The sequence below is a fragment of the Panthera onca genome, chromosome A2, assembly GCF_046562875.1.
Source record: "Panthera onca isolate mPanOnc1 chromosome A2, mPanOnc1 haplotype 2, whole genome shotgun sequence".
Lineage (NCBI taxonomy): Eukaryota > Metazoa > Chordata > Mammalia > Carnivora > Felidae > Panthera > Panthera onca.
Genome location: NC_138340.1, coordinates 86,234,960 through 86,247,147, shown reverse-complemented (window position 1 = coordinate 86,247,147; position 12,188 = coordinate 86,234,960). Strand labels below are relative to the sequence as shown.

Below are 12,188 nucleotides of genomic sequence, written 5' to 3'. Positions count from 1 at the left end.
AGAAATTCCTATGGCTTTTTAAAATAGGTTGACCCTGTGGCTTTGGAAAAATCTTAATTGAAGACAAGTATTTTAGTCTTCAACAAACAAAACAAAACAAAACAAAACAGATTAGCAGAAGTTCAAAATTGTAGGATAAAGTTATAAAACAGTGGTGTATTATAAGAAACAAATTAATAATATATTTTATTTTTTAAAATAATATCAAACTTAATAATATTAAAATAATATATTTTAAATATATTCCAAATTTGTTGTTAATTAAAAGTTTTCTCTGGTCAACTGGGCCAGGCTTGACATTCAACATTAGACTGTTGGAATTACAGTAATCTGTTAAGAGAAAAATTGGTTTTTAAAGGAACTGAAGGCAAAATTATATACCTGACGTTTTTGAATGTGCTTATGTAACTAATCATGAGACAAAACTGAGGAGAAAGTTTTCATTCCCTAAGAATAATAGAGTACATAAAAGGTACGTGTATTAAGTATACTTTATTCTGCCTTAAAAAGTTTGCTGACATTCACTGAACAAGTCTGCATAACATAAAATAAAAAGATTAGGGATTTAACATGATATAAGTGTAATGAAACTGTCCACATTTTCAGTATGCTTGCTGACTATTAGCCTAGTTTAGGCTCCGTGTTATAACAAACAGATTTAATTTGAATAACACCAAAGCCTGTCTTCGATCCATATGGTAAGAAGTTGAAACCACTCAAGCAGCTCTTCATTTTTTTTGTCATTTAGTATTTATTTTCATTTATATATATGGCACTTTAACAGGTACGATATATACAGTACTGTTCCAGCCCAGTCAAGTATTTATCCAATACTATCTTCCCATGTTACTTCTCTGATCTCCAGGATTATGAAAAATAATTTTAAGCCCATTTATGACTGAGTCATATATGACTCTCAAAGAAACAAACATTTTGAAACTTGAGCTTAACTAAAATCATCCAGATTAGTGAGGGAACATTTAACACATTGTCTAGCACTATTTCGCTTAGAAAGTTTCCAGTATGCATTTGTTACACGAATCTCATAGTGTGATTACAAATGTACTACTAGGCATGAGTAAAGAAATTTTTTCTCCACCAAAGTTGACTTTGCCTTGGTAGGCATGGTTTAAAGTAAGTAACTTGCTTGAGACTTTAGATGAAATAGTTAGCTTGTGCGACTACTCATTAAGTATTTTGAGTGATTTTATATGTCATTTACTTGTTTTTAAATAGGACCATGCAAATATACTAATTAAAAACCCTAACAATAGAGATCTTTGAGAATGTGATTTAATTCTTACGTTGGGCATATTTCAAGAAACTACTCTTGTTCTATTTCCCCAAATTTATAACTAAACAAGAACAATACCTTTGAAGAAGTGGAAAATGTCAGAGGAATAAAGGGACAGCCGTCATCTCTGTGGATTTAGCATTAGGAATTTTAGAGTTACTTTATTCACTGTTCCACAGGGTGGCAGTAATATAGCATAGACTAGGAAGAATGAAACCATTTAAAATTCTAAGTGGAAAGTTAGGGTGCAAACATAGTCTTTTAAATTTCACGAGTTTATTGTGAACATGCACTATAACATGTACACTGCACGTGTGTATGAAATCAGTGAAGTTAAAATTCTTTTCACATAACTTGGCAAAATGTGTAAAGCAAAACAAATGCAACAGGAGTGTGGCATTTGGGATTGAAATAGTTTTTATGTTGTTTTTTTTTTCACTGTTATATAAAGAGTTTAAAAGCTAGGGTGCTTTATATTGAATTTTTTCTCAACTAGGTGTATATTTATGAAATTAGAAAATTCTAAGCATTCTATAAAATGATTAAAATATATACAATGCATGTGTGTGTGTGCACAATGTGTGTATCTACCAAGAGAAAAATAAGCATCTTAGGTATTTTAGAAAGATCTTGGAAATATAGTAATGGTAAGGCAGTTGCAGAAATTACAAAAAGAAGGTTGAATTTGTAGTTCTTAAGATTTTAGTGACCATTGGGAGGAAAATTTCAGAACAATGGTGTCTTTAACAAAGTCTACAGTAAGGCAAATAAAACTTAAGGAAAGGGGTACAGATTATAAATCTGTAATATGGGAATAAATCAGTCCGTTAATGCCACTTTCAGTCAAATGGCTGAGGATATATGTGGAAAATGAACACAAAAGAAGCACGCATGCACACACACACACACACACACACACACAAAATGTTTAGTGTGCTTTAAAATTTTACACCTCTACACCCAGCTCCAATTCTGAATTTCTTAATTTGGATGACTTCTCAGATCTTTCTATGTGCAAACCTGGGGCTTAGGCAAAAGTTTTGGAGTAAAACAAAGCAACAAGTATTTTGTTGTTTGGGGGAAGTTTTTGTTTTGTTTTTTACTGGTAGGTTTTTTTGGCTGAGTCGTGTTTATTTGGACTGTTTGATGAATTAGCATCAGTCAGAATTATGTGCTGTGTGTCTAAGTATAACCCCTATGTTAGTAGAAATTCTTACCTTCCAGGGATATAAATATAATAATTCATGTAGCCTTATTTTTCTTTAATCTGAAAATACTTTGTGGAAAATATTTTACCAGAACACTGTTGTGGTAAGAGAGACACCAAGACAAAGCAGTGCTTTAAATTGAAAATTTGAGACATGCTTTCAAGTGTTCATTACGAAGGAGATCTCCCAAGTGCCTTCTGGAGCATCTGGGTTTTTTCCCTAAATTCATGTGACAATTGTTTAAGGTACAGCAGTTAAATTGAATTATCAGTCGGGTGGCATACCTGTTTACAAAAATATTTCCATTTAGGAGTAAGTTCAGCTACATAAGAAGTGACACTCTATTGAAATATGAACTATATATGAAAAATTAAAGAAAATGAAGTGATATTTTGAGGAATTGAGGGAGTGGAGGTAAATAGGTGTCACCGACTTCTGTCAACCTAGAATGTGTCACTTGCCCTTAGAATTTGAGATGATTAAAATTCAGATGTGTCCACCAAATGGCTTCTCACATAACTAGCTGAGGCAAACCTGTGCAGCTTAAGGGTGGCTCACATAAAACTTTACAAGTGAAACAGCAACATCTCCCATGTACATTTTGGGGCGGGATTGTTATGAAGTGATCTCTGTGTGGCCACGACCAGTGGAGGAACAGAAAACAGATGTGAAGTCTCTTTTGAGATTTGTGCTCTGCAGTCATGTGCAAAGATGAAACAGGCAAAGCAATTAGAAAATGTCAGTTCAAACAGTCAATCGGCATGAATTAGAGAAAAGCTGTTAACATAGTTCAAACCAGAACATGAATTCATGGAAAAGTGATTTTCTGCATGTTTATCTTTAGAAAAGGCTAAAATGTTTACCTTAAAATACTGGTTTTCTTAGATGACTAAGTTGGTAAAAATCAATATATGCTAAATAGGCATTTTATTAAGTATTTGTGACATTGAATTTATCCTAGATTATTATAAAATTAGAGTATTTTATAATTAAGTATAATGGCCTCCAGTAAACATTTAAATTCCTATAATTTAAAATCTACCTCAGTTGAATTGAATAGTTTTAAAATATTTACATGTATTGCATCACATTAGAAACAGCCAATATTTTGATTCTCTTTAAAAATCCTGGAAGCTTAACATACTTATTTATAGATGCTAGTCATCTTTGTAGAAAGTTAGTAATATAACCAACTTCACAATCCTATATGTATGTACTAAATATTTTCATGGTGTAGAGGTAGTTGAAACTATCACTATGATTATCTTAAGCAACTAAAATTATAATGACCTCCTTTCTCTGTATGTTGTTTTAAACACATACTTATGAGGGGCACCTGGGTGGCTCAGTCGGGCAGGCGACTTCGGCTCAGGTCATGATCTCACAGTCCATGAGTTTGAGCCCCGTGTCGGGCTCTGTGCTGACAGCTCAGAGCCTGGAGCCTGCTTCAGATTCGGTGTCTCCCTCTCTCTCTGCCCCTCCCCCGCTCATGCTCTGTCTCTCTCAAAAATAAGCAAACATTAAAAAAATTTTTTTGAACCCCACATATTTATGAAATGGAAATTACTATTTTTACTTATTATTTTTTGCAGTGGCTAGGTATGTGGATATGTTTTAACCAGGTGAGACAGGTGTAGCTGGTTGGGCCCAAAAGATCCCATTTCTGCTAATGAAACATTAGTCATGATTCTGACATAGGATTGGGACATGGTGTGGGGCACCCAAGTGCCGTCTCAAATTTAGTAACTAAAGTCTGTGTTGAGTATAGGTTATGTGGTTTTTGTCTGGTGACTTCCTGAAAGATTTACTGGCCTTCATTTTTCTTGTCCCATTAATTACCTGAAAAGCATGCTTTTATTTTTTGGTTGAGCTGTTTTGTGTTGCCATTTGGTTCCATTTTATGCAGCCTAACAGATCCCTCTTTTTCACTTCACCAGGTACGTGTATTCACATTTTCAGTTGGCCAACATAATTATGACAGAGGACCTATTCAGTGGATGGCCTGTGAAAATAAAGGTAACAGATCTCTTTTCTCCACCACATTTACTACTAAAAAACAATTGATAGATGCTAGTTCTACATCTTATCATTTAATATAAAGTTGTAGCTAATGTTTATTGGAAGAGAGACCAAGCCTAAGATGTTGAACAAATTTTCTGTAGAGAACATTGACATTATGTGACAGTGTATAAAAATTCAGACATTTGATCATATGGTATATGATATGGTATATTAATATCATTGAGTGTTTCATTTATAGATACTTAATGCTACTTATCAAGTAAATACTTATCAAATAAGAATGAAAGAATATATGAATTATATAAAACTTACATATGAGAAAGTGTGACATGTTTGTACATTTTTTCTAAGTGGTTAAGTTTTTTTTTTTAAGTCTTCTTACACATTCCTAGGTAATTCAGATTTTGTGTAGTGAGTCCGTATTTCCCATATACACAGAAAACAAAACAAAACAAGATGTTATTTGACAAACTGATCATATAACAATAAAAAGAACCTCAGTTTATTAGGAAAGTCCTGTGTAGGCAAATATTCTATATGAATACAATAATTGTCAGATACCATTATCATGTATCTTTAATAATTTCTCCAATAATACAAATATTTTAAATGATGCCAGGTTCCCTACTGTTTTATAGAAAAATCACAGTTATTTGATGCACTTTAAGTTATGTAGCGAAGTTTGTCACAAAGTCTGTACATTTGTTAGGGATATGCATTAAGCAAACATTTTCCACATTCATCTATGATATTGATATATTAGTATTTGTTGAATTCAAAGTGAAAAAAACATGGCCTTTTCTCCTCTGAAGCCAGAAAAAAATTTTGTGGTCATTTATTGTGATGTTCTCTCTCTATATAAAAATATGTATATGTTTCAGGTTATTACTATGAAATTCCTTCCATTGGAGCTATAAGAATCAATACTCAGGTATGATTACAAGTTATTACAAGTTTTAAATACAAGGTATTTAAATTTATTATTATTCTCGCAAAGAATAAGATGTTTCTTTTCTGTTTTAAATATGTTCAATTGGAGAAAACAGGTGAGAATGAAAAAATGATCCATAATATTTGTAATAAAATGATGAGTATCATGGTGATGTATATTGATTATTATTACATCAAGGTTCCCAGTGTTTTCAAATATTCAAAACTCAGGTGAAAAGCTACATGTGTTCTTTTCAGATGTTAAAAACATCACAGAAAATAAGTAAAATGAAAATTTACTAGCAATCTCATTTCATTTAATTTGAACTTGGTCCCATTTCAGATCATTTAAGTGAGTTTCTTCCAGTTGCAGGTACCACAAAGAAAAGGAAGCAATAATTAATCTGAACAAATTATACAAGATTCTAATCAGAATTTAAATACTTCCTAAATAACCCCTGCAGATGTATCTACCTATGTAAAATAAACCTACAAGGTGCCTGGGTGGTTCATTTGGTTTAGTGCCTGACTCTGGGCTTTTGCCTCGTTTCATAGTCTCGTGGTTGTGAGATCGAGCCCTACATCAGGCTGCACACACAGCATGGAGCCTGCTGGCTCTCTCAAACATAGTAAAATTACAACGAGGAGAGAATTTGTCTACAACCATTCAACTGAAAATATGCCTGTTAAATAACTTCGTAGATTGAAGCAACTAAGTTAATATAAATATATATTATTTTCAAGCATTCATAAGTTACAATTTAAAACCATTACTCAATTTTAAACATAACTGAAGATCCACAAAATAGACTAAGGCAAGATGTAGCACAAATAACATGGCATTTGTGGAACTGAATACTGACTGTGTTTTATGTTGAAATGAAACAGCAGCTGCACTAGAGTCTGATGTCTTATTTGGCACAGTGTTGCATTTATTTTTTGATATGTTTAAATGTAGTTTTGAATTTCAGCCAAACAGTCTGTGATATGAAAGCAAGTATGTGGCTGCTTTATGATTTCAAATTTGTGCACTTCCATCCAGTAAATCACAGAGCCTTAAATAGTTTAGATTAACATAAAACAATTCACAAGGAACGTATTTCACCTATCATTGGCTGTACCTCAGAAAAAGAATGTTTTGGTATTAGAAAAAAACGGGTAGATCTACTGTATAAATGAGTTAAGTACTGTTGATTCAAAGTATGTACACGTACCATTTACGGTATACCCAAAATAGCAATTAAATGATTATACACTTACTCCCTTAATAACTTTGATTCCATATTCATTTTTAACTCTAGATAATTTTCTTCTGTGGAGTTTTTTGTTTTTGTTTTTACTACGGCATTTCTCTTTTTCAACCCCCTAACCTTTTTTTTTTTTTTTTTTCCTTTAAAATATAGGAGTACTTGGATGTTCTGGGAAGACCAATGGTTTTAGCAGGGGACAAAGCAAAGCAAGTCCAGTGGACAAATGTGTATCTAGATGCACTGGTAAGAGATTGGCTTTTCAGCCAAAGAGTGTCCTAACAAAAGCACACAGCTCGTTTCTGCATCTTTCTAGGTGACATTTATCTTTTCCAATTCATTAAGTCCTTTCTGAAAGTCCTTCTATCACACCCTTCTTTGCTAGAATTTAGATAATATACATAAAAACCTCGTCTTGTCTAACCATACATGTAAAGTGTTAACTTTATTTTTTAGGTGATCTGTTGAGAGTGTGGAATTTCACAACTCAAATCTTGAATTTACAGGCATTTCAATAACTTTCTGAATTTTTGTGTAAAAAAAAAAAAACAAACCCTAAAGTCAAGTGAATGAGTCCCTGCTACTGCAGACTTTAAGCAAAAATTTTGAAATATTTTAATAATAGACTTCAGTTGGCAGAAGCATGTATTGCCTCCACAACTCAAGCCAGACCCAACAAAGCTCAGAAGTACATGCAATTAAATAGGCAGATAATCTGACCCTACTCTGAAATCATCACGAACCTATTAGCCTCTTTATATATCATCTCTTGTTTGAGATTCAACCCCAGATTTTTATGGAACTAAGCCATTAAAATGATCACATGTGGTGTGATGTAACAAAAACATGTTAAGTTGTCCATTGTGAAACTCAAATTTTAATCTAAGTATCCTATCATATTTCAAAGCAGTGGTTCTGAACTGGAGGAGTTTTTGCCACTCACAGGTCATTTGGATATATCTATGGATATTTTCTGTTGTCGTGACTGGGATGGGCGGGGGTTGCTGCTGACATGTCATGGGTAGAGGCCAGGGAGGCTCCTAAATGTCATATGCCACACAGGACAGTCCCCTCACCCCATGCACATGCATACAACATACAACAAAGAATTATTCAAAAGATCATTAGAGCTGAAACTGAGAAAACTTGTCTAATGTAACTCCAACTTTCCTTGTATTAAAGTTGCAAATAGTAAATATCATGCTTAAGATATATACATATGCTTAATCTTGATGAGAAGACTTTATTAATGATTTGACTAATGTGTAACATACCACAGAGAACCAAAATCCTAAGCCCTGAAAAGTAAATGCTGATTCACTAACCCTTTTTCCTCCTTGGAGTACAATTATATGCTGATACTACTTCCCTGAATGCAATCGTGACCCCAAAGGGCAACACGCAGTCCATTTACAATTACTTATCATTTGGTTCTTGTAAAATAAACATATACAGGAAGTTGGAAGAAAAATAGACACTATTAACAGCAGCTTTGCATGCTAAGAAAGATAAAGTGAAGCTTGCTTACCTCAAATCCTAGCTAAAATTACTATCCAGTGTTCCTTCTTGACATCACATATTTATTTAAGGTCACATGGTCATCTAAAGCTATGGCCAAAATGTTTCATTTTTCCGAATCCATCACAGGACAGAGTATGATAGGAGGAGTCAATAATTATGCCCTGTAGGATTTCCTATGACCAGAAGTTCATTAACCAGCACGTCTACATTGTTGGTAAGGTTCTCACTGATAGCACAGATGACATTGGGAAGAGATTCTGGTTCTAAACATGCTGTTCTATAAGCTGAAACTAAATGTAAAGCAAGAAAAAAAAAAAAAGAGGCACATGAATTGGCTAGTCAGGAGACACTTAGAGCATTCTTTTACCAACTTGAGAATGAAAAGTGATGGTCTTGTATTTCTAATTACTTGTCTGTAATCGCTGCATGTGGCAGATTCACAATATATGCTGGTCAGTATATCTTGGTTACATTAAGAAAAAAAAATGTAAACACGTTCCAAGACAAAATATAATGGAAAAAAATGAAAAGAACTCTGGAAATTCAGAAGAAAGAAGCCATATATTTGGGGGTGGTGTAGGGTGAGTTTAAAAGATGGTGACAGTTTAGCTGAACATATGAATCAAGGTAAAGTTTCTACAATTGGTGGGAACTAGTGAAACCACACAAAGAGGGTATAGTATGAGTTAGGCAAGGGCTGGGTATGTTGGAAAATGGTACCTCACTCACTTTTAGAGCTAATGGGAGTTAAGAACAGGAGCAGACTGGAACAATATTGTGGAGGGTTCATTTTATTTGGGAGATAAAGTGAGATTCTTTGGATAAAAAAAAGAGATGAAAAGAGTTGGAATCAAGAAAATATAAAAATACCAGATAAATTCCAGGAGGGCAGAAATCTTGTCTTATTTCTCTAAATTGTTCCCTAGGAATTTGTACAAATTTTTTGTCTGCTTAATCAATGAAGAAGGAAATGGAAATTGGGTACCAATGAGTTCATTGATGATTTCATCTCCTATGTTAGAAGTCTAGTGTCTCATTTTAGGGCACATGTTACCATATTTAGAAGCACATTACCATACTCTGTAGAAATGCAAAGTGATGTGCAGAAAATGATTGCCTCATATACACTTTATCGTGTATCATGCTAGCTTTTTTAAAACTATGCATTATAACGAATAGAAATCTCTCCAAAAGGAATATTTACTGAATTGTGTTTTGGAGTCCAGTTTTATGAGTTATCTCTAATCTGATTTTATTGAGGTAGAAAGTTTTCATTGTGAATATGAATTTGCATTTTGAAGGATGTTTCCATTGTTGAATATTCGTGCTTAGAACTGAAGAGAGAGCCCACATGTATATCATCATGCACCAATTATGTGTGGTTGATTCCTTAATTGTATTTGTCCCAAACAGTTTGGTATCTTGTTCTGTTGAAAGCCTCTCTGTTTGTTCTTCCTCTTTAAATTCAGTTCCCATTGTTTTGGGGTTTCTCACATGCACAATTATAAACTATTTCTCTGTGAAGCCAGGATGTTTCTGGAATTAGAACAAGGGTCATGAGATTTGGATTTGGGGTCATTATTCACACGATTACTAGTATTTTCTCAGCAAATTTGAAATTTTTAATAATAATTTTTAAATTATTTTGAAGTGTGATTTTTTTGAAAATGTAGTTTTGACATGAAATAATGGTAAATAAATATATAATATATATATGGTAATAATGGTAAATAAATATATATACATATACATATATGCATATATACATATACATATATATACATATATATGTGTGTATATATATATATGTGTGTGTGTATATATATATATATATATATATATATATATATATATAAAATGGCTGCAGATAGCAGTAATAAAAAAAAAACAAAAACAAAAAAACCCTCTGACTTGAAAATCGCCTTATTTCAACGAATCTCCATGGATTCATTTAATATATGAAATGATCAACATGCTGGATGACACTAGGTCATTACTTTTGTTAGACTAAACTGCTTCATGACCAGACTATTGCATTTGATGCTTACAGTTAGCTACATTATTTGACTTTGTCAAAAAATACTATTTGTCTTAGAGGGTGTTTAGAAGCATTATTGCTTGTTTAGAACAGCATAGTATTTACCAGACGATTGCAAATGTGATATCGATAACTCGTTTCTTCTCTTTATTCTGCTATACATTTATGATTTAACATGAAGCCTTTGGTTCAGGGCATGAAAAAATTAAGAGTGAAACTACACAACGGAAGGCAAACAAATTATATAACAATATTTTAATATCACTCTGTTCATGGAATCCCTGTGAACAAAAGAGTGGAGGGGCAGGGTTACTGAAATATTTAGTGTAATTTGAGTTTTTATAATTTTAAGTTATTTGCAGTGCTCTCTCAGACTATTATTGTAGAGGTTGTGGGCTTCAATAGCTGCCTAATAGACTCTCATTATTTCTCAGATGTTTTAATTGATTTTTTAAAGACAAACATTGTGAAAAAGCTTTCAAAATCATTTACTAGGTATTTGTGTCTCTTTATAATGTAACCATAAAATGCAGTGTCAAATACCAAAGACTAATTCAGAATGACAAAGTTTAAATTGTAAGTCTAATTTGCCTTTTTCTTTCTGAATCTATTTTTAGGAACTAGGACTTGTCATTACTGGAACTCTTCCGGTCTTCAACATAACTGGCCAAGTTGAAAATAAGACAAACTTAAAGGTTAAAAGTTAATTGATAAAATTAATAATAATAAATGATAAACTGTGACGTCAAAGCTCAGTGTGGATAAGATATTTCTATAAGGAAATACATAGAATGTAACTGTCTTGTGAGACCAGAAGTAAGAGGCAACAGCTGCCTATGTGATAACCACCTGGGAAAAAGGAAATGCAGGTCAAGTTCTCTGATTCCCCAGAGTCAGGATTCAACTTAACTCTGTTTAACTATGAACTGATGAGAACACAAGTTCAGTCCCTGGGAGTAATTACATGACAGATGGGCAATACTATTGTGTGCACATTTTTTAAATGTATCTAAGATATCCATGGAGCTCAGAAAGAAAAATCCAAAGAACAAAACCATGGTAATGTTTGTCTCTGCTGTATGTATGTATTTTTATTGAAACATTCCTCCTCCAGCTCCCGTTCAGACAGTAGTTTTTGTTTTGTTTTGTTTTTAAATCATCATGTAACTTAAGCATCTGATATAAAATGAATAGCTCTCAAAAAAATATTTTTAAAAAATGAAGAGCTCTATTTTGTTTTCTGTTTTTTAAAGATTGAAGAAAAATACTACATGAGTGTCATAAAAATGTTGATTTCTGCAGCACTGGAAATATTGTCAATGCAATGAGATGCTACCAACTTAAAAATTCTGAAAAATTTTACTTGTTAGATTCCACTCATTTTTAAAATACTTTTGATTTTAAAGTAGGGTTGCATTCCTATTTCTTAAATTGCATCAGAAAGAATTTTAGATTGCGGGACAAGTTAAGATTTTTTTTTTTTAACATTATATATTCATTTTAGGCTTTGTTTGACATTCCAGACTGGAGGGGAATTTATTTCCAGTTTATGGCAAAATGAAGTCTGTTGCACTTACTATTTGTTCAGTTATTATAAATTTCAGTTGAACTCTTTACTTTTATGATGTGGCCATCAAAAATGTTAGTTGTTTTGTTTTTTGTTTTTTTTTTTTTTTTTTTTTTTTAAGTTTCTTTATTTGAGGGGGAAGGGGAAGGGCAGAGAGAGAGAATTCTAAGCAGGCTCCACATGGTCAGCACTGAGCCCTATGTGGGGCTCAAACCCATGAATCGTGAGATCATGACCTGGGCCAAAATCAAGAGTTGGATTCTTATCTGACTGAGCCACCCAGGGGTCCCAGGAACCCATTGTCATTCTAAAAGATCTCTGGGTTCTAAATAATTTAACTCATAAAGGAGTAATTCTGTAA

At 33.0% G+C, this 12,188-nt stretch overlaps 1 protein-coding gene across 9 annotated transcripts in view; it reads left to right on the top strand.

Annotated features, from left to right (window-relative positions):
• CACNA2D1 (calcium voltage-gated channel auxiliary subunit alpha2delta 1) overlaps window positions 1–12,188 on the top strand; it is a 499,516-nt gene that overhangs the window by 423,687 nt on the left and 63,641 nt on the right. For all 9 annotated transcript variants that reach the window (XM_060632338.3, XM_078442515.2, XM_060632340.3 and 6 more), the window contains 4 exons: window positions 4,440–4,518; window positions 5,406–5,455; window positions 6,858–6,947; window positions 10,878–10,955. In XM_060632338.3, coding sequence (XP_060488321.1) covers window positions 4,440–4,518; window positions 5,406–5,455; window positions 6,858–6,947; window positions 10,878–10,955 — 297 coding nt within the window. The remainder of the gene's footprint in view (window positions 1–4,439; window positions 4,519–5,405; window positions 5,456–6,857; window positions 6,948–10,877; window positions 10,956–12,188) is intronic.